General features: G+C 42.2%; 2 protein-coding genes across 2 annotated transcripts in view; one reads left to right on the top strand and one right to left on the bottom strand.

The window, feature by feature from the left end:
• Positions 1-18,579, top strand: part of caln2 (calneuron 2) — a 29,793-nt gene extending 11,214 nt beyond the window's left edge. The window contains exons 3-6 of the mRNA XM_047606110.1: positions 1,188-1,331; positions 3,010-3,122; positions 9,945-10,098; positions 15,483-18,579. Of these exons, the coding sequence (XP_047462066.1) occupies positions 1,188-1,331; positions 3,010-3,122; positions 9,945-10,098; positions 15,483-15,610 (539 nt within the window). The 3' untranslated portion in view covers positions 15,611-18,579. The remainder of the gene's footprint in view (positions 1-1,187; positions 1,332-3,009; positions 3,123-9,944; positions 10,099-15,482) is intronic.
• Positions 18,580-20,035: 1,456 nt separating this feature from the next.
• Positions 20,036-23,443, bottom strand: sdf2 (stromal cell-derived factor 2). Its single transcript, XM_047606439.1, has 3 exons — positions 23,180-23,443; positions 21,824-22,020; positions 20,036-21,050 (listed from the first exon to the last, which is right to left on the bottom strand). Exons 1-3 carry the CDS (start codon positions 23,361-23,363, stop codon positions 20,751-20,753), a joined length of 681 nt encoding a protein of 226 aa, XP_047462395.1. The 5' UTR covers positions 23,364-23,443; the 3' UTR covers positions 20,036-20,750.
• Positions 23,444-23,576: the final 133 nt, after the last annotated feature.

A 23,576-nucleotide genomic window follows, 5' to 3' on the forward strand; every position in this document is an offset into this window, starting at 1 on the left:
CCTACTTTTACATTTACACCCCAAGCGCTTCTGTGTGAAATTCGTGAGTCTGTGCACGGAGCGAGCTTTTCTCTCCATCACCGCTCTCTGTACTCCATCTGGGTTCACCTGTCACTCCACGCTATCTAAGGTGAATTTGGCAAAAGGAACCGTGGATAATGGAGGCACCTACCAGCATTTCTTTTGTTTGTTTTTTTGCCCTTTCAGTGCTACAACGTCCTGGGTTTCATTAAAACTCTCGTGGCTTTCCTTTAGTAAAATGGTTGAGATTTGCTGTACAGTTACAACAACGTGATACGTATACGTTTACCCCTAAGAGACAGAAACAATCATTATTTATACAACAGCAAGAACTGCCAATAAAATATGAAGTAGCATTTTACATGTGAAGCGTATGAGAACATGTTTTATTCAATCTGTTCTCATTTTCCCTTCCAGATCGCTTTGCTCCCTGCCTTTGTGACTGTCTGATTGTTTTCACCTGTGTCTTGTTACCTTCTCCTCCCTCATTAGCCTCATATGTCTCTCGTTATCCCACCAGCCCTTTGTGCATATACAGCATCGGCTCCCCCTTTGTCTTTGTCCATTAGTGAGTTTTTTCTGTTGCCCTTACTGTGCAACCACCTGTTTACCTGCTTGTCCCCTCTTCTCATTTCTTCTCCCTTTGTTTCCTCCCGTTTCTTTCCCTTTTTGGAAACACAACAGTGGCTTTTCTGCTTTGTTAGCGGCATTAAATGCAGTTTCTTATCTTGCTTCATGCACGAACCAAATCTTGTGTTTCCGAAATTTAGTTCCTCTTGTTTTTAGAGCATTTCAGTTGCTCAGGACTGTTAAAATCTGTAGTGTTACAGAGTGTTACCGCACAGAACAGACATCACAAAACACGCCAGAGACCAACCAAGACATCAGAATATATATAACTCAAACACAAGGTGAGAAAAATGAAAGATGACATTAAGCAAAGGTGAAGCATAAATTCACACCTTCCAACCTTGTCCCCAACTAATCAGACATCCACACATAGTCAGACAAGCAAATGGTCCCACCACAATATTAATAGTGTACAGGATACTACACTATATATTAACATACTCTTACAGAGTTGGCCTGTATATGTGTTTCCTAATGAAAGAAAAAAGAGGAGCAGAAGACAGACTGTGAAGTACTGTGATGTGTTTCTTGTGCAGAGATCCGTGAAGCGTTTCGCGTTTTGGATCGTGATGGAAATGGTTTCATCTCCAAACAGGAGCTGGGCATGGCCATGCGCTCCCTGGGTTACATGCCCAGCGAAGTGGAGCTGGCCATCATCATGCAGAGACTGGACATGGATGGTGAGACGCCACATAAGGACACACACTTGGGTGCATGCACAGAGCGTGCAAGCGCTCAGGCAAACACACACACACACACACGTGAAAAACTGAGAGTCAACCAAGACGAGTCTGGTTAACATGATATAATTATAGTTGCAGTGTTTAAATTAAAAAAAAAAAAAGAAGAAAGTTTTCTCCTTTAAATTTTAATTTCTGGTGGACAAACCCGAAGAGGAACTTTCCATCCAAGTAAAGTAAAGCTGGTTGGGTGAATATTCGGATTTTTTAATGCAATGTAAATGAAAAACACTTAAATGAAACCCAGACAGTGATTCCTCTTTCTCTCACTTAAGGCGAAATAGAATTTTTAGTTGCAGCTTCCCTCAAAATGTTTCCTCAAAACCATTAATAAAGCACCCTAACAGCAGCAGGTGGTCAGTTGCCTAATCTGAATTCTCCATAGCCAGTAAGGAGAGAGGCTGCCTCCTCCTGCTCCTAAACTCCTTAAACTCCAGCTCTGCTTGTAAATTCTCAGAGGGCTGCGATTACTCGTGAGCGGCCCCTGCCTCGCAAATGAAACTAGTCGATCTCTCGTCCCGTTCTTATCTGCCCGCACTTGATACCACAACTCGTGGTAAATATCAAAGGTCGAAGCTAAAAGCTTTTTTTTTTTTTTTTTTTTTTTTGCTTCCACGAGTTGTCTGGCCATCTGAGAGCGGCGGTGCCATTTGTTCTGAGGAGAGAAGGCATCTCTCTTCAAATCCTTTGCCCCTGACTTCTATCATCTCCGTGTCACCCCTAATAAAGCCGTGGAAGCAGCTGCAGCCGCTGGCACAATTAGAGTGTCAGTTCTAATCAGGAGTCACAGATGTATTTTATATCATTAAATTTGAGCTTGATCGGCTGATATCCTTCAGGTTTTGGCCGATGTGGTGTTAAAAAGGAGATTATATTATGTTAATTCAAAGCTCCGTTTTGAGCCATCTGTGAACTGATTAATAGACTCTTGAGCTTCCGCAGCAATTAATTAGACTTAATTTATTGCAAGAGCACTTTCTGAATAGTCATTTCTTTTAATTGGTACCAAATTATAAGGTTCTTTCTGGAAAAGAAAAATCACTGACATAAGATAGTGTCATCACACAACAGCACCGAAACTTGCGTAAACTACCACCGATGCTTCTAATACGACCCCTTATTCCGACACACTAACACTAATAACAGTATACAATGTTGTAAACAGAGTGTGATGTCAATATTGGCAATATGAGGTGTTTAGGTCTGTGCTGATGACACTGCGCTGTCATGGAGATGTGTTCAGTGAGTAATAACTCCATGGGATGGTGCCTGTTGATTGGTATCTCAAACAACATGCAGCAGCAGAATACATAATGCAAACACTGACGAGATATGTCCTTTGAATTTAAATTCGCCAAATGATGTGTGAACAGTCATGAAAACAAGTTGCGGGCTCACACTTGCACAGGTGCACACACCTTATTTGAAAGGTGAATGAATGCTAATAACGCACGAGTGTCTGTCACGGTTGGGAGCAGACCCATCTGTTGATCAGTCTTCTTTTTTTTTTTTTTTCTTCTGCAAACTAACACGCTTTCGTCCCCTTTGTCTGATTTTCTTTTGTGCCGTCCTGTCTCCCTGCCTCGCCGCATGCATGTGTGTGCGTGTCCACCTTCAGGGGACGGCCAGGTGGACTTTGAGGAGTTCATGACGATACTGGGGCCCAAGCTGCTGTCGACGGAGAACAGGGAAGGATTCCTGGGCAACACCATAGACAACATCTTCTGGCAGGTGAGAGGCAAAACTTTCCTCCCCCCCGTCTGGCGGAACGGTTTGTTTCTTGTTGCTTCACGCGCCACGGCGTCATTTATCTGCTTCATCCTTTGCTACGCCTCCTCTTGCTTGCTCGGCCTCACCTCTGACTGCAGCAGGCGGGGCGAGTCTTTACATCCTGAAGCGGAGCCCTGGGTGTCTGCAGGGACTCTGCACACACACACACACACACACACACACACACACACACATATAATCTCCCCCTACTTATTTCTTCTATTCCCCGACAGACTTTTTTTTTTTCTTCTTTTGACTCCGATCCCGCTGTGAATTAAATATGTTCCTTCACGCAAGCTTATGTATGTTTTAGGATTTGGGCGTGCATGCGTGTTCATCATTCACGGTGTTGCAGAGGGTATTACGGAGATTACAGGGATAGTCTGAGCTTGTGCTATTATAAGTGTCCAGACTGGGCACTGTGTTAATTAGGGGCTGCAGTGCATCTGCATGTCTTTGAATGTGCTTATTTTTAAATCAGTCCCCCTTTCCTTTTGAGTTTGTGCGACTGTCTCTCAGGGAAGACGTGCGACGGTAACGAAAAGTGCCGAGTTGTGAGCGCGCGGGGAGGGGGCTGAGCGCGAGCAGGGCGACAGCGCTCAGGAAGCTGCTTTCCTCGAGTCAAATGCGAGGAGCAGCATTTAGAGGGTGACTCACTGGAGTGAGGAGGTGTGTGTGTGTGTGTGTGTTTCAGGTTGCGAACACATACTGGACCACATTTGCATAGACATTCTTCATCCTAGATCTCATTGTGTGCAGCCTCCTTAAAGAAATGTAATTGAAAAAAAAAAAAAAAAAAAAAAACCTAGGCTATACACACACACACACACACACACGTCAGAAAACAAACTAATTTGATGCAGGAAATGTAGATTTGACTTCAGGGCCATTGTGTGAAATAGAACCCTCTTTACAAGTGAGACGCGCTGCATCTGTGACGGATAGATGAAGCTTCGGTGTGCCAACCGGCGAGGCTGAAAGGGATGACAGAATAGAAAGGCGAGCTGGACAATGTGTGGGGATGAGGTGGTGGTGGTGGTGGTGGGGGGGGATGCCCCACATAAAGATACGGGAGTATAAAGGAAACACACAAAGGAGTGGGGACGGATGAAATGAAACAAGTAAGAGAGACTGTGATTCATGAACGTCTCAGACACTGTGCGTCCCAGGGGTGATTTAAAATGTTTACCACCCACAAAGAGGGAGACAGACCAAGAGGAAACAGGGAGAAAGGATAGGAAAAAAGAAATGATAGGCAGGAGAGGAGAAACAGGAGCGGGAGCGTGCGAGGAAAGCAACAGAATATAGGAAGGGAGAGGAGGGGGGTGAAGTGGTAGGAGGAAGTGTGTCTCTGAGGATTTTCAGAGCAGCTTTTGTGTGTGTGTGTTTATATTTCACGGACCTCAGAGGGAAGACAAGAGGGGAGGCAGAGCCATTGTGTTGAAAAGAGGAAGACAGAGGAGGCTCACCGCGATGTATCCATCATAATGACTCAGTTCGGATAATGTCTGCGCAGGGAGAGATATATAGTGTGATGGCTGACTTTACCGGGGGGTCTGGACGTTTGCGCGTAAATACGTTTCCCTCCCTTTCGTTTCTGCGGGTGTGTTGAATCAATTGCGCCCGTCCCCGTGATTATGTCCAGCTCGTTTGATTCAGCATACCACTGAAGTATTTTCTATTTATTTTCCACTGTAGCGCGGTCGGAAATAGACCTTGGGGAGTTTCAAATATATTCTCTGGAAAAACTCCTGACTCGAGATGCAATATTTTTGCTGACAACTTGCATATTTAATCTGAAGAAGAGGAGGCCGCAGCGCCCAGACTTCCATCGCAAATTAAGCTGCAGCGCCTAAAGACAGTCGTTGTCTGAGGCAAAAACAAGCAATATTAGAACAGTGTTTACAGCTTACAAGATATGTATTTGAGCTGAGGAAAGTGGCCTGCTGAAAAAAAAATAAAAGTCAGTGGCCAACTTTGCATTACATTCATCCTGGAGAAATGTTTGCAACTTTTTTTAAGACACCTCAGGAGCACTGTCCGGTACTTCCACCACCAGAGCACGTACAACCCCACTCACCAAGTCTACTTGCAGTGCAACTCAACAGCCCCAAAAGTCCTCCAGTGGCTCAACCTGTATCACCCACGTGGATGTTACTTTGACACATACCACCTACCGAAACACTGCTGCAGACCACGTCCAGCTACATTCCCGCTCCACAGACGTCCATCCTCTGACAACGGTCACGCGGGGATGGCCTACGCATTATTAGGTGGTTTTAATGTTGTGGCTCATCCTTGAACTTCCAGCTTTATGAATGAGACAGCTATTATTATTTGTGTGACTGAAAGTCATTTGTTGCAGAAAAATAAAATGGAATTGGTAGCACACCAACAACCTACACTGTCATTTACCTGGTGAGGTCGACCTCTGCTAAGTGCAAATTGCATTCACCTCAGTTTTCTACCTTTCTTTTAAGAGACTGAAAATTCAGAAAAAATTATATTTATCAGCCTCCTTTTTGTATAAATAAATAATTAAAAAAGTTTGCAGCAGATTATAGTGATTCAACAGGTGTGTGCCCTTAAACATGACAGAAGAGGTAAGAAGCTACCATTAGCTGATTCATTAGACTTGCTGCGCCACTGATATGAAACAGTTTACACCATTTGAATTTTAAGCCTTTCTTGAAACTATTTATAGTTTGTCGAATGTGATTCAATGTGTGCTGATGCCTTTCAGAGCACAGGATCAGAATATTCACTCAGCCTGTTCTCTGGTGAGCGTTAATGGAATAAACTTGTTTGACTGGTGTAATCAGCGAGAATCAAGACTAATATGAGTCAGAGACGCTTTACGAACGAAGTCAGATTTATGTCAAATTTCAAGTTCTCTTCCATTAACACCCATTGGTGCTTTTTTTTAATTTATTTTTTTTTAATCAATGAAAATAGAAACCAAAAGAAAACCATGGCAGCAGAGTAATCTGGGCTATCTGCAGCGGCTGAAGCAGTTTTCTGTCTAATGACCACTCATGCCAAATATAGCAATTCTATTTCTCTGCTCCATAATAGCTGCCCACTTCATACTGTTAAACCACATGGCTGCATCTTTAAGCATAAATTTTCCTTTTTTAGCCGTGGCATCCACAAAAGCGGTCTTATTTTCCAGACAGACAACCAGAAAATCATTTGAACTTGAAGGTGTCACCTAACTCTGACATCCCTCCTGCTAGACATAAAAATAAAGTCGAGAGGGGTTGGGGGGGGAGTACGGGATAAAAGAAACAGTGCTCGCAGGTTGTCACTCTGGGTGACTTTTCTCGAGACGGGTCAGGAGACAAAGCAGGTGGACGACTGACGAAACAAGCTTGTGCTGTGTGAGGGCGGGCGGGATTACGCAGGAAGGACGGCGGGTGAGCACCTGTTCCTCTGATTGATGTGTCCTGGCTCCTTGACTGTGTCAGCGGTCACTGCCCGTGGTCCCCTGCTGCCGTCCTGTCAAATGCTCGCTCGCATGCACGCGCGCGCACGTGTTGCACATTTGGGTCGATCCGGCGAAAGGTGAAACGCGCTGACAGGCAAACTCTGGAATATTCGTCACTCAGTGTGTGTTTGTGCGTGTCCTTCAGGAGGAGACGTCACTCTGTCGGTTAGTAACAGGTAGCTCCACTGCGGCCGTTCCCTCCTCAGACAGACGGACAGGAACATTGTATATTCTCTGTGCTCCTTCCCTCACCTGTCATGTCGCCTGTCCTGCGGCTAAAGTCCAAAAAGTTGTTCCTCCATTCCCCTGCATCTATTCTAGACAGATCCAGTCATGGCGAGGAGGGGAAAAGAAATCAGGCAGCTCCAACTACTGCTGCTGCTGCTGCTGCTGCCACTCCCTGTTTATCTGCCCTGGAGTGCTACACAGTGTTGCAGTCAGGGCAGTTGGGACCACAGCTTGTCCGAACAAATAAATCTTATAAAGTATATTCACACATAATCTAGTAATCGTAATAATACCGTATGAACTATTCCCACAGATTATCCTCCGACCGATTCACATACGAAAAAGAAAGAGAAACGTCACGGAGAGCGTTTTGCGTAGAGATTCGCTCTCTCCAATAGGCAGAGATGCCGTTTGTTGTGTGTTTACAGAAGAACGACGTAGCAGAGACCAATTATATAACATGTGAGCAGTATGACTGGAAAGGATGTCAAGTAGCTTCCAGCTGTTGCCAAAGAGAGGAATTATGAAAATACAGACCCATTGCATCAGCGACTGCAAACATTACTGACGCATCCGAACCTTAAACAGCCTCATAAAATATTAATAACTGGGATTAAGTTGCTATTTAGCGTTAATCCATCCCCAAACCATCTGTCAGTCATACAGGGAGCCCTACGTTGTGGAGATGAATGGACCCTCGGCTGCGTTCGGTCCCGTTTGCTTGTTTGACTTCCTCTCTGTCTTCATCCTCCGCAGTCACTTTTGCTCGTTTGCTATTCAAAACTAAAATAAGAGTGAAAGTTGTTTCAGTGTGATGGTCACCGAATTGTGAATAATCATCCTCTTCTGGGTCGTTTCTCTTTTTTACCCCTGCAACCAATTTAAGGTGCTGCAGTGATGCTGGTGTTTGTGTCGGGGGAGTGGATAGAAAGCCAGAGGGTGTCAGTCTGTGTAGTTATGTGGAATTATTCTTGTTTACTGCAGTGTCCCAGGTTTGCTATTACTGGTGTGTGTGTGTGTGTTTGTCATTTTACCCGTTCATGCATCAGTTTGTGATTATGCGTCCGAATGCATGTCTCCATAATTACAATGTAAACCTGAAAAGCCGGCACGAGTGGTTTAGATTGGTATCGATGCACATTTGCAGAGCCGAGACGAGCGGCGAGGTAAAAATAAATCAAGACCTGACTCAGTAGCATAAAACCTGTGTGTGTGTGTAGCTGTTCTGTATCCTATGTATGCATACATGTCAGAAGATGATGATATCACGTTTTCCCGTTTGTGCACTTGTGCCCCAGTTGCATTTCACTGATTGTTTCGTTGCAGTGTTGAAATCTTTAAGTGTAACTCTGGAACACAATTACTAAAACAATACCAGGGATTAAATTATACAATACACTACACAATACACACCAAAAAACAGTTTTAAATGAATGAATCAGTGAATCTTGGATAAGAAGATTGACACTGCGTGCGTAATTCACCTTGATTATGAACCTCGAGCAGCAGATAATTGGTATTAAGTCACACTGAGAGAGGGAATGGGACTTGTTGGGGTTTTCTTGAAGATGTTACACCACTCGTCTAAGGTGCAAATGTAGTATTGTACAAGTGCAGAACATTTGTCACTTCACAGAGTTTAGCTTTTAATTCCAAACACCTGAAGCACATCTCTACCTACAGAATCGCAGCCCACTTGCCCCTTGAGCCATGAGTCTGGAGAGATTCCAGCTGTTAATGGGTCATTACACAACAACTAAAAACAGAATTTCACCTCATCAGTGTGTTTAAATATCATCCTGTAATTGCAGGTAAGTATCGGGTAGTTATCAAACCCTGTGAGCTTCAGGTGTTCGCCCTCCACAGATGTTCCAATTAAAACCTTCAACCCTCCACTAGTCACCAGAGTGGGGGAAACATCTTCAAAGATACTCCCACAAGTCCAGATGCCTTTGTTTCATTGTGTTTAAGCTGTACAAGGTTGCCTATCTACACTTCACACATAGCCATGCGGACCGTTTCAGGTTTTGTGTCGCAAGATGCAGAACCTGAACCGTAAGTCAACTAATAATCCGGCCTGTATTATTGTCCTCACGATTCAGTCGGCACTAAAGAAGCACGGAGGTTTGATACGCGACTCCTCTGATAAGATGATTTCGTAGCCTCTCCTGAGCGAGTTTCACTTCGACAAACAATAGTTGATCTGTTGTTTTTCGTGTTAGGCATGCACGGCAATAAAGCACGAGCAGGATTAGTGTTCCCTTGCCGAAATGAGCATACCCTCTTTGCTATCACAAGTCTTTTACATCTCTACCACTATTGTCTGCCAGCTCTGTTTTCTCCATCTGGCGCCCCACTTGCCTCCCTTTTCTTTGACCTCATCACACTTTCCAATTGTCTTATCTCGCAAGCGTTTCTCTCTTGCTCTATCTGTCAACCTCTAATATTCTTCCCCTTCTCCACACCTGCCTCAGAGTGTCCATCTGTTGTGCTAAACCAAGCGACTGATTGTATTTGGGGCTGTCAGGGAGGTAAACAATCTAGACTTACAGGACATGCTGGTAGGCTTGAGGATGTTGCATGCATGTGTATCTGTGGATTGTGGAGGGTGGGGTGGGGATTATCTCCTGGGGGGCACGTGGAGGATTATATTATTTTGGATGAATACACATGGAACAGGGCAGAGGCAATTCAGACATGTTTGATCTGTAAACTGTGAATTGAAATTAGGACAACCTCCGAGGAAATACACGTGTCATTATCTCCGTATTAATTGACGCATCCATTAAACCAACTGTGCTCGCACACATTTATCTCCTTATATTAATGCACACACACACAAGGGATTGCATGCAAAACATTAGATCTGACACACTTTCCCCTCACTGTACGCGCGCTGTTTTCGTGCATTACACGTCTGCCCAGGAAAGCGCAGACACACACGTGTGCCATCGTTTTGTGCAGCTTGTACATTTCACACCTCCTTCTTATCTTCTATATTTATCTGCCCTCATAAAGCCAGCGTGTTGATGACTGAGTCTCTGCATTGATTTGCCGTGTCCCTGCAGTTCGACATGCAGCAGCTGTCTCTGGATGAACTGAAGCAGGTGCTGTTCCACGCCTTCCGGGACCACCTGACGATGAAGGACATAGAGAACATCATCATCACTGAGGAGGAGAGCCTCAATGAAACCTCAGGGAACTGCCCTGAGTACGAGGGAGGTGAGGAGGCTTTTCTCTTCTGAACTTCACTGTCACAAATAACTTTATGGGCTACATAGACAGACCAGCCACAGCATTAAAACCACTGGCGGGAGAAGTAAATAACATCGACCATCTTGTGACAATTCAATGTTCTGCTGAGAAACTTTTGGACCTGACATTTGTGCAGATGTTACTTAGACCACCCACCTAGACCAGACCAGACTCCTTGATGGCAGCAGCCATATGCAGCAGGATGCAGCCGGACACAGACACAGACACACAAACAGTTTAGGAACAACTTAAAAAAAGATGAAGGACAGCGCAAGGTGCTGACTTGGCCTCAAAATTCACTAGATCCCAAACTGATCAAGTATCTGTGGGATTGCATGGCCCCATGTTAGCACTGCAAAAAGTTAAATGTTATCAAGATGAATGAAGAAACTGGGATAATTATGGTTTCATTTACTTTGACATATTTATTCGTATTTAAACATAATTAAACTGCTAGTCTGTAATGTTAATAACAGCGCGACTGCCTACCGTAATAGTTGTAGTCTGCGCGCAACCTTTTTTTTCTGTCATTCATAAAAAGCTAAAATTGTGGACATTTTTGGGGACAAGTCATCCAAACCAGGGGAACCGACACGTCACCTTTTATTTTGGCACAAATCCTCTTGCGTTTGGCCTCTTCTGCCTTTTTCGGACCTTCCCATCTTCACCACACCTCACAGTGACGCAGTCGTGTGTTTAGAAATGCTACACTGAAAATGGTCTGTTTGGAAACAGTGTCTCGTGGTGCAGCGTTCTGAACGAATGTTGAGAAAAAAATTAAATTAAAAATTCATATCATAACAAAAAACATATCGGTATTCAGTACTAGCTAGTTTGCAGTTTCATGGGAAAGTGCTCTGACCTTTAGGTCAATCTCACGCTGTGGACGATGTTGTGCTGGTTTATCTTATTATCTCCATATCTGAGATGATGTGACTGTGCAGTAATATTAGGAAGGTGGTCATAATGTTATACCTGATCGGTTTACAAAAACGTTTTTAGGCAATAAATTGTGACCAAAACATTCTCATGACAACACCAACAATAAACCTGTACTTGTAGTTTGTGTCATTCTAATAATTCAAGACAGATACAAAAAAACACTCTCAGACAGGGAGATCAATATAACCCTCACATCTATGCATTAAGTAGCAAGAAGAAATTAGTTTGTTTCCAGATCCGTGAATTACTGCCAATACCTGCCAACTCTAATTTATTCCACAAGTGGGGTTTTGCGCTGGCTGGTGGATGGCTGTTTATGAGAGTCGATCGACTAGTCTGAGTCTGAGACAATTGGCTACATCCATAAAAAGAAAAATGGTTTCGGACTCTCACATCTATAAAGGCTGTCATGGGACATCTTAATAAAACCCCTTAAACTATTAGAGAGCCCTCTGAGTTCCTAATGTCTGCTGGTTCAGACTCACAGTTAAAAGTATTGAGTAAATAATTATAACTCTAACTCACCCTTAAAACACAGATTGCTGTTTTGACAGCTGCAGGACTACCATACAAATAAGAGGTCATTAGTGAGCCGTTATAGGCATCGGAAATTATCTTTACCTCTGCTTCCACTCTCTCCTCTAAACGAAGCTAATTGCTTGTGCTTCACACATGGGGCTCAGATGAAAGTGGTATTTATTGTCTCACTTATTCTCTGCGATAAGGAAAATAACCATTTTTTTTTATTCGTTTTTTTATTTTTTTTGCAAAACTTGAACAAGCTTTTCTTGTTGATTCACCTTGAATGGTGCAGACGTCTCAGATGACCAAGATGGCAGAAGGAGACAGAGCGGGAAGACAGAGAGGAAAGATTAAATTAAAGTGAGGGCACAGAGAAAGCTTGTCCTGACTTCTCTAGTTGGAATAAAATGAAATAGACAAAGTGTTGAATTTGGTTAAAAAAGAATAAATAAATAACACTTCCAAACTTCCTTACACTTTAGAGTGACTTTCTAAGACTTCTTTCTTTTTTTTCAAGGTTTGTCTGCTGCTATAGCAGAGAAGAAGAGACAATGTTACAGTCTGAAATGTCAAATTTTAGACCGTACTAAGTGTATATATTTCAATGATTAATTCTATTAATGTCAAGATTATGGGTATTTGATTAGTTTATTTGTTTCAAAATGACATCCAAGAGGTCTCAAAGTTTGTTCCTGCTTGACTGCCCAAGTGAGATACAGACGTCTTTTTAGTTTTATTTTTACATAACTAACTCAAGTTATGTTGCTTACGGAAAAATAGAGAACAGAGAATCTCAAAATTGCCTTTCTGCTTTTCACCGTCATCTCGCCAAGCCAGACTAGGACAAAAGTATAAGACACATCAAACGTGCAAGAAAACTTGGAAAGTCCTAATGAATCCACTGGGTACTGTCCTACAGTTTCCAGGAGACCTAAAAAGAGACAGCCGAGAGGAAACGGTGAAACTTAGCTTAGGAGGGACAGTGGAGGAGATAAGAGGCTAAAGAAGGGATCAGGGAACTGCTGGCTTGGCACTGCTTCACAAAGTTTTTGGTGTTGAGGGAAAGAGCGCAGTGTGGAGTTGGGAAGAGGAAAATGAAGAGAACACAAAGACGCAGAAAGAGGAGCAGTCGAGGATAGAGAAGAGATGAAGAGGTACAGCACCTCTTGTGTACGGAACAGCTCTTTCCCTATTTAACCCTCTTTCTTCATCCTCAACTTACCTGCTTCTTTTTGCCATCTTCTTCCTGTCCGGTGAGACCTCAGTCCCCTCCACAATTCCTCTTAGATCCGAAAGATAGAGCTGGATTTATTGATGCAGCGTGTGATTGTAACAAACAGAGACAAGTGAGCTGACAGAGAGGAAACTTTTGGTTGTTATTCTTGCTATGAGGCTTGTTGGAGGACACATCTGTCTCTACACATCTTTCTCTCTTTGAAACTCCAGAGATTATATCTATGAGGGAGTAAAAAGGGCCTTTCAGCCAAATACGTAGCAGAAAAACTCTGCTTTTGTCTTGTTTTTCCATCTTATAACCGGTTTGTGCCTGTCATGTTTTTACATTGGACATACTCCACTCACTGGAACAAACTACAAAAAAAAATATGCGTGTCCCTTGAGAACCAGATTCAAATCTTTCATTTTTCTTATGATACAACAGAAAATACCTAGGAGAACTGGCTGTTTTAAATCAGATCAGACAGAGTTTTAGTTCAAACCATTATATCATATGAGCACGACTGTAATTCTTCACTATGTGACACAACAGTCTCAAGCCGAAGGTCCTTTTGGTGTTAGATTGGTAGATTTTGTCCACATGTGTCACTCAGCTGGTGGAAGTGGCTCAGGTGGTTATTTGATTGGTTCTATATGAGATCGTAACCCCCGTCTCTTTTGAAGAGTCACGTTGATGGTGATGGGCAGGCGTTAATATCCCCAATGGTTGAACCTTTTGCAACCACTCACTGACTCGTATTGTGTGTTTTTACTTGGACATTTTATATGTATAGTTTAACATTTTGGGAACATGGTTTGATTTCAAGTTGAAACTTCATCTTGTAATAAAAAAAACTGTATGAAGATAGAGGTACTACGAGTTAGCTTAGCATGAACACTGAAGAAACAGTTAACCTGGCTTCAAACAACAAAGAATAAGACAAATCTTTTAAACTTGTTCATAATCAACTGTGAAGCTCATGCTGTAGTGCATGCTACATTTTATTTGTTTAAAAAAAAAGTCTACAAATCACTATTTATGGTTTTAAGGGAGGCTATTTGGTGACCTATTTTCAGTCCAGCAAAAGTTTAAACAAGACATTACATGAACTTGTCTAGACTGAAGCCTTGTACACATAAAAAATGATTCGAAAATGATTTCATTTGTTCTGTTTGGTATTCCTTGTGTTTGCTACCTTTATTTAGGCGATTCTTGCCTTATTTTACTTCCTGTGTTGTCCCAACTTTGACTTTGGTTTCTCCTTGAGTGCTCCGCCCCCCATTAGTTTCACCTGTGTCTCGTTCAGTTTCTTTTAGATTCATGTGTTTGGATTACCCTGCTGTCCCTGCAGCGCCTTAAATTAATTTTGGTTTAGTTTTTAATTAAAGTCAGCTCCTGCCTCCTCTTAGTGTCATGTATATGGGTCCTCCCTCTCTTGCTACCATCCGTGACAGGATAACCTTCACAGACAACCTTCCTATACATAAGAAGGTTCTTATATCTCCAAACGTGGCCAGGGCCTTGTATGTACTATATGTGCTCAAAGTTTTCCTACCATTTGCTCTGTTCTTTTATTTATTTATTTATTTTCACTTCAGCAGGTACACCTGTGCATGCGCAACAGCAGCCGGGCAGGATTAATAAAAGGCTTAAGCCCAGGTGGTCAGAACGGACGAATGAATATATGACACCTTTGTATCAGTTTGAAAATAAACAGGGTCCATTTATTGGGCAAATTGACAAGGTTTTAAAATTGTACCGTACGCACATGAACATTTTCCAGCAACTTAAATGGCCATAGCTACCAGAGGGTAACCGTACCAGTGTCAGAACAACTTGTTCTTCGCGCGACAATATTGAAGCGTTTTGCAGCTTCCTCTCCTGTGTTTTGTTCTGCATATTTCAAAATCTTCTTCTCGAGGTTCACGTCAAGTTTTTTCTTTGTGCCACGGTGCTAAAGCTCTCTGCTGTTTTGACAGTGTTTCGTTTAAAAATAAGGTTCATGTGTCACTTTAAATGTAGCTACTGCCATCTGTTGGCACTTGTTGTTACTACATCAATAATTGTCTGACGTCATTTTTTATTTGTTCGTGTAAAACCATGGCCCCCGGCCATTATTTATCAATCAATTAATTGAATACCGGCCACTGTTAGAGGAAAGATGGTACTAATGTCCTAGTCTCTCTTTGATAATTAAATGCCGTCAAGACATCACAACACAACACAACATCTGGTTTCATGCAATGTTCAAAACCCACTATCAACATGGTGATTTGGGTGATAGGAACCAAGATGTGAACAATGTTTCTTTACTTTAAGCTTAATTCAACCTATCAATTGCTCCTAGTGGTCGAGATTATTTCAACTTTACGTTTGTTTTGCATATTATTGCAACGATTCGTTGGATTTCATTCAAAGTCCCATGTTCTCGCGTCACCACATCACTACTTGTCTCTTCCTAATTCTTTCCCCCCGGTTCCAGTCTTTATGCTTAAGTTAAACAAAGGACAAGATTGCTATTGATCTTCTTGATCTCTTTGCATTCTTTGTGTATTTTCTTTTTCTTTCTTTTCATTACGATGAGGTCAATAAACTAGTAATTTAAGTATTTAAATAACAAGAAAAACCTCTTGTTGACTCGTGTTTTTCTCTCCCCTTCCACTCCTCTCAGTTCATCCTAAGAAGAAGAACCGGCAGACGTGCGTCAGAAAAAGCCTGATCTGCGCCTTCGCCATGGCTTTCATCATCAGTGTCATGCTCATCGCAGCCAATCAGATGCTGCGGAACGGCATGGAGTAACCAATTGCACTGTGAGCATGGGGAGTGGACAGAACAGCCATGACCTCACATCTTGTCTTTGCAGCCAAAGCTGGACCAGCCACAACCCAAGCACTTCTCTAAACAATCAGTTGAGTTTCTTTTTTTTTGTTGTTGTTGTTGATTGTTTTGTCTAATTTGAACAATGGACGATGTAAGAGAAATGAAGAGATATGTTTTTGTTTTGCATTGAAGATGTCACCATGTAGAGTTACTGGACTTACTGGTCATGGGGAACCTGAACTGCAAAAGAATTCTGTTTTTATATGAATCACTGGAATAAATGGAGGGTTTTTATTTCGCAGTTTTTGAGACCGAGACCACCCTTTAAACTTGATTTTCTAATTACCGAAAATGTTTATCAGGTGCTTTGAGCCATTCCTAATTTCAAAAACAAACAATAGTTATAATGAGGACTGCATATTTACCCTCCAGGAGTTACGCTGAATGTGAGCTGAGTGAATGTGGGCGCTGAATGTTGGGCACAGTATTTAAATGCATCGTCAGATTCCTCACATCTTACGTCGCCATGTATGGGCATCGCACTTTTTGTGAAACATTTACGTCCTTCGCTCAGTACACTAGTCTGGGAACACATTGAATCTTTATGTGTATCCACAAAAAGCACAACTCAATACTCAGTGAGGGACCATTTAAGAATCATCCCGGTCCCGCTGTCACCACATACTTACTGATTGATTGCCTGAACATTCATGTGGTGTGTTGTCGATAAACACAATGTAAACTCAGGCTGTCTGAGAGGGGTAAAATATACAAAGGAGAAAGATCTCAAATGAAATATCTGTGAAGCTATAAAAAATCACACAGTAACAGGACCAGACTGAAGCTTTTTCTTTTCTTTTTTTTTTTTTGTCATGTGCTGGAAAAAAAGATTTCAGCTCAATATCTTATTGTTATGCTGCCCAACAGCTGTGGTAAATGCACACAAATGCATGCCAGTATATACACTGCCATACCAAACATTTCTCTGACTCCCACGTCCCTGTGGATTTCACTGTATATATAGTATTACTTAGCTTGTGTAATGTATTATTCCTCTCAATGGGTGAATGTATGAAGAAACAGAAACTAGTGAGCTATATCAGGGATATACAGTAGAGCTGTGACACTGTTGGTACAGATGTTGTCTTGAAAAAGGTTGCGGTCTGCTGGTTGAAACGAGAACTGCAGCTTGAACGGCCAGGCTTGTTCAGGAAGAAGAAGAAACGCCACTGCTGTGAATGCGCTTCGATTGTTTGTTGTGTCAGTGAAGGCAAGGTCAGCTGGGTCTGCGCTGGTGACCGTTCATTAATATTCTTTCCACGAACCCAAAGTATGCTGTTGCACCAGTTGCTCAGGACTGGATCGAAGACCGAAGGTGACTGCTTCTGATAGTTTCTGGGGTCAGAGCCATATTTTATGGCCCAGACATAATCGCTCTACAGTTTTACTGAGATGAAAAAAGTTCGGGAGAGACCTTGAAGGTGTTTGCCATCACGCTCCCTTTCTTTTATAATGGAGCCGACCGAGGTTGAACATCTCAATGACGCCGCAGAATAAATGGGGAATGTGTTTTATGGGGGTCTTGATCTGGACAATAGAGTAATGTCATTGTTTATCTATGACATTATATTGTATCGTGTTTTGCTATTTCCTCAAATTCTGTTGGATCACAGGGCAATCGACGAGTTTTGATAAACACATTAAAGGAATTACACAGCTCGAGCAAGAATTGTTTCTATTATTTTACATGTGAAATGGATAGATATTGTATTAATATTGCCCAGCCCTATGTAGATACTGAGTTCCACGTTGGCGTTCATTACTGTCAATAGCAACATATAGGATGTTGATTCCTAAATAGCATTTTAGGAGTCTGGTTTGTTCCCATTAAGACCTTTTAATCAAACCAAAATGCGCAAACATGGGAGATTATTGTCAAGGTTAGACAAGAACTAAAGAAGGCGAGAGGGCTTTCTTTTAAAATAAACAAATAGCTTTGTAAGTTGAAGTATCACAGCAAAAATGTATAATACTGTAAATCAGTATGCATGTTGTTGTTTAGGTTTCCATGTCTTTAAAAGACAGGGAATCCAGTTACTCTTTCGTTGTGGTGGCACAGCCTTGGTTTAAATGTAGGTATCTATGTACTTCTGTCACATATTTGACTTTCCAATTTATACTGTAATAGCCATTTTTTCTAGTTTCTACCAGCGATTAATCAAATCAGAGTGCAGACGAGGGCATTTTCATAAATATGCAAATACAAGGTCACATCCTCCTCATCTCTGTTTCACATCATTTAGAGTAGAGTCTGTAGGCCTCACCGTGGATGCTTACACAGAAGCCAGATACATTGTGTGTTTTAGTCATACTGGGTTTTAATAGGATGTTCTCACCACCTCATTGTCCTGTATAAACTACCGTTTTACCGTGTGCTACACTTTCCCTCGTAAGTTCGTCTTTGATATCCTCAACACACCAACATTTGACCAATGGACCGTGTCTTCAACTTTGTCTGTTAGCACCATGGCCCTTTTGAAACCAGCATAGACCACTTTATCTTAACAATTTTCCGGGTGAGTGTGTCATTCAGACATCCTTGCATGGCTATGTAAGGGAAACTTGTTTGAGATACCTTTTTGAAGTTTACATTACTATACTGTACATCTGTAACAGGACAGGATCGGTTCATGATTTTCACGTTCTTGGAGGTTGCTTTTGAGATTTGTTTTTACCAAAATATGTTTTTACCAGTTGTAGATTGTATAAAGACAAAACTAAACACAGATATGTAATACAACCTTGGCATGCTGCTTAAAAACGGAGGAAGAAAACAGCAATAGTTACCAACTGAATGGATATTTAAAAATGCAAATAACACATTTAATCTGTTTAATCTAAAATGAATATATCCATATATGTTTATGCAATAAAACCTGGTTTTGATAGAAATGTTTGGCTACTGTGTTTAATTGTGAACGATGTGGCCCACGTCACTGTGACGTCACGGTGTTAACTGGAGGCAAAACAGAGAAGCCTGAACACTGTTACTTTTAACCATGAAAATGTCATCTTGCTGTATTTCGGGGGGCTAAAACCACAAAAACAAAAACACTAACTTTAGGTTTTATCATATACAGCCACTGTCAGTCGTAGGCAACTTTGGTTTGGCTTTGAGAATTAAAAGAAAAGTAGTGGAGTGACACAATCAACAATGTGCAGACTTATCAGGTCAGATTAATATGTAATGCATCATCAGTTTCAGCCTGGATGACATTATTGGTTAGACTAAATCATAACTTCAATTACGACTGAAATTAGGTTAATGCTAATGCTAACCGCGAGCTAACGCAACGTTAGCTGAGTCCAAGCAGAAGTGGCATTTACTACGTTGCTCTCCACAGTGGTTCCACTTACTTCTTGTAATATCTTTGTTGAAGAGGCTTCACTTGATAGAGACAGACCAGACTTCGTCCCCTCTATGTCCTCCTTTGGTTAAATCGTCCATTCAGTGAGTGAGAGTGTAGGGGTCTGCTTTTAAAATTAAATCGCAGTCTCGGGGAGTGAGTGTATTCTCTAAAATATGCGTTTCCCTCGTCCATTCTTGCCAAAACTATCTGGTATTTACAGGCTGTAGTGTTTGAGATGACGTCACATTGTCTGCAAACTGTGAAGGGTCCTATACTGTCCTCAAATTGGCACATTCACTGACCTCACAATAACCCGGTGAAAAGGACGTTCACCTAATGATTTAATCAACGTGTGTAAAGTAGGGTTGTTGCGTTACTTGTCATTTGTAATCTTCACAGAGAGTGTACGGTGTCATTTTAAATGCCACCCTTAAAAACAGAATGACAAAGCAGTGTGGTCTTTGTCTGAGTGTCCCTCAGGATCCAACAATAGATCGTGAGGGGTTAACAGATGAGAAGATTCTCCGAGTGCAGGAAGTTCACGGCTCCAGAGATCATCAACATGTGGCAGGACAATCACAAACCAACACAAACAATCCGCCTTAAAGCACGGCATCTTAACCGGATTCAGAGTGATTAAGTGTGTGATGGCTAGAGGTGAATTAACACATTTGTCAGCTTTGTGTCAGACGCGGAGTTTCCTGCGCATCGGTGGTGGTGGCATCACCGCTCACTCTAATTCATGATAATTAGGGAGCACAGGTCAAACACAAGCGAGAATGGCCTCACTGCAGATGTACCTGAACCCCATTAACTGCGAGATAATGAACCAAAAACATGCCATTAAGTGGACAAACAAGGCATTATTCCAAGTGTAATGGTCCCGAAAGACATTAACAGCTAGCCTTACTTTAGCCAACATTCATAGTGGTGGGTGAAAGTGAGGGCTTTCCAACTTGCGTTAAGATCCAATAAAGAAGTCACACTTATATTATGCATTAAAAAAAAAACTCTTTAATGTGAGGTATCCATCGTAAATTTGTTGTTCACATGAACCTCTGGAACACATTTGCAAAGACTCCACGAATGTAAAACGCAGTCGTTTCCCCGGGCACTCCAACCCCCCGAAGCCGATCAAACAATGTCAGTAAACATCATCCAGTTCAATGATGTACACAATAAAAACACTACAAAAATGCTTGTTTTCTCATTCCAATTAGTGAGGGATAATGGTTTTAGAGAACGATACTCTATAGTAACACTGCTTATCGGTGGTTTGTGTAGAATACTGTTTACAAATACCATAAAGACACAATAAAGACACTGTGCTGCTCCACTATGTAAACACCCACGACTTTCTCCGAGAGCATAAAGGCACAAGTAACAACATCTCACTTGATGACTTGTAAATGCGCTTCACTGCATGTTGTACTGTGGCAATAAATAACAGCTGAGAGCGTTGCCCCAGATGGACATAAACCTGTAGTACAGATTAGTCTTGATAGAGTAAAACAGCTTTTTTTTTGTTTTTTGTTTCTTCTTGTACCTGTAATGGCAAATTATGATGCTGTCCACACTTTGTGAAGCCTGAGTGCAGCTGCTGGATATTTAAAAATTCAAGTTTCCACATGGATGTCCGCAGACAAAATATTGTTGGGGGAAGAGAAAGGGGGGCTGCTGGTAGAGCTAAAAAGGGAGAAAGGGGGAGTTCAGAACTCAGTGTGTGTGTGACTGTAGTCCCGGTTGCCCGCCGGGCTCTCGCTGGGCTTCATGAAGATGCCCTCCATGGCCTTCCATAGGCTGTGCTGGCTGGGGTTGGACATGGCGTGAACCTCGCTCTGGCCGTGGATCGGCCGTCCGTACTGCTCCCCCGTCACCGACAGGAGCGCCTCGGTGGCCTTGTGGCGGAAGCTCACGGCCTCCTCTCGCTTCCACACGGACCCCCCGCACTGGACCGTCCACTCGTCGAGGTGGTCTCCTTCCCCTTCCTCGCCGAATGCACTCACCTCCTGTGGACAATGACAACACGATTAGAGATCAGGGAAGTATAGAAGAAAGAGGAACCTTGCTGTTGTGAAAGCTTTATTAGTTTAGTTGCACTCCACAATGAATATATGTCTGGAAATATGTTCAAATATAATACATTATTATTTTTAATCATTCATTCATATTCTGTCCTAGACGATATACATACGAACAACATGTTTGGTTTTGTCTTGTCTCTTTCCTCATTATCTATTGTGGTGGCAACATTTCACTTCAATAGTGATTTAAACTGAGTGTTCTGAAAAACCTGCAAATAAAAAAACATGCAGTAATCTCTATTTCTGGATAACTGATAAGATTTAAATCCACTGCCAGTAACAGAGAGCGAAAACCTGTTTGCTAATTTAAACTCCACTCACATTCATCACACACACAAGAGGCATAACGCGAAGAGCCACCCGAGTACAGACATGCACCGAAATGTCTAAAAGTTTATAAAGTTGTATCCTCTCATGGCACACGTCATCCAGTCCTCTTACACTTCGGGCAGACAGTGTGCTCACACTTCCTTCAAGCTCGACGAGGTTTTTTCTGACCTGAGGCAGTTTTCCCAGAAGGTTTGCTGAGTTTCCTTGTGTAAGTGTAAAAGCTGCTGTCAGCTCTGCTCCAGTTCATGTTGTCGGTCTAGGTTTTTGTCACTTTTTTTCCCCACATACCATGCACACACCAAATTAAAATCTGCTTGCTTGTAGACTTCCTTTCCTTTGTATAATCCTTCACCTCTCGCGCCACCCACCTGGTTGGAGGACAGCGGGGAGGCGAAGTAGTGGCTGTGCAGGTTACGGCCCGTGTTGACGTGAGTGAGGCGAATGGTCTGCCCGCACTTGACCGGCGTCCCCCGGTGGCACAAGGCGCCGCTCGTTCCGCGGACGCTCCAGTAGCTGTTACTGTCCTCCACTGAGGAAACCCCTGTTACAGACTGCTGACCGCTACCTGTGTCACAAACATGGTCAGCAGAAAACTGAAAAATATGTCTGGTACGTGAACATTCTCAGTCATCAGGGTCACGGCATATCTAAAAACCCACTCACTGTGGGGGAAAACAAGACACTACCACGTTACTCTGAACATCTAATGAATGCAGGTGAATCATTAACAGACTCTGGTCCTGTGAGTTTAAAGTGGGCACCACGCCAACATGTTACATATTACCAAGAAGAATCTGGTTGGGTGAGTGGCAAGAAAACTCAACCAGTCTAGCTGACTTTTATTTAGCTTTGTCTTCTGTCTAAACAAACTACTACTTTACTTTGCCAAACTACTTTATGGCTTTTGAGTAAATAGGTGAATCATGTAAATAAATTCTGAAATGAATCAATTGTTTTCATTAATCTGAGTATATATGCTGTTACATCACCAAATAATGTCCAGACGACTATAGCTAGGTAATGTAGCTCATACAAATTATTAAGATCAAACCCAGATAAACCCTTTTCACCCATTTCCAGGAACCCTGTATTTTGGATGAATCTGTTTGTAGAAAAAACACTGAGTTAACATAGTGTCTCTGTGTTGGGTTTGACTTTGAAGATAAAATCTAAAACCTCATGTCAGCGGACACTTCTAAAAGAACAAAAAGCTTATGATCATCTAAATGTAACGTTTGGGTAAGTCATAAATAACCAAGCCCGGCTCTTTAGGTTCTTTGGCTCACATCCGTGGTGCATCCTGGTTATAAATGCTGTGATTTTCTGCTGTGTGACCTGAAGGGTCTTCACTGATTTTAATTTACATAATTATTATTATTATTGGTGTGTTGGAGATGTGAAGTCATCAAGACTCATCTAGATGTGTTTGTGTGTGATTTAATCAACCCTCTCTCAATTAAACTAAACACAGGTCATATATTGAGCAACTCGTCTTAAAAAAACAAAACAAGCAAAACAAAAAAAAAAAAATGTATACGTAACACTGATTACACTAATAATGAGGTCAACATGTCAAGCTGACATTGATAACCTCCACAGAAATCGGTCGTTTTCGTACAACAATGCACTTTTAATTACAGAGATAAGTGTTAGTAGGCGATCAAGATCTGTGGTTTATTATTATTATCCAATAATCTATCATTATTGTTGGAGAGTGAACTCACCGGACCCGTAGCGTACGTCGTGAGAGTGTAGTCTCACATTGTGCCTAATATTCATCAGTTTAACGACTGATCCGCATGTCACAAAGCTCAGCTCCGTGCCGAGAGAAAGGCTCAGTATACAGGATAACAACAAGAAAAGTGTTGGGAGAAGACGTGGGTGAAGAACCCAGTTTAAGTTACCCATTCCTCCTAGACCTAAGGTACAAAAAGCAGCTACCGATGCCTCTCAGATTTGTATTATTTTTCGCTACGTCATTGAAGTGGTTCAGCGTGCCAATGTGTCGCCCAGGTAACAGCGCCCCTAGCGACACGGAGTGGTGGCGGTCTGCATCGAATATGCTTCTTCGTTTTAGGGTGCTTATTTGCCATCCCTGTGCAATATATAGAGGCAGTGTGA

The sequence above is a fragment of the Mugil cephalus genome, chromosome 15, assembly GCF_022458985.1.
Source record: "Mugil cephalus isolate CIBA_MC_2020 chromosome 15, CIBA_Mcephalus_1.1, whole genome shotgun sequence".
NCBI lineage: Eukaryota > Metazoa > Chordata > Actinopteri > Mugiliformes > Mugilidae > Mugil > Mugil cephalus.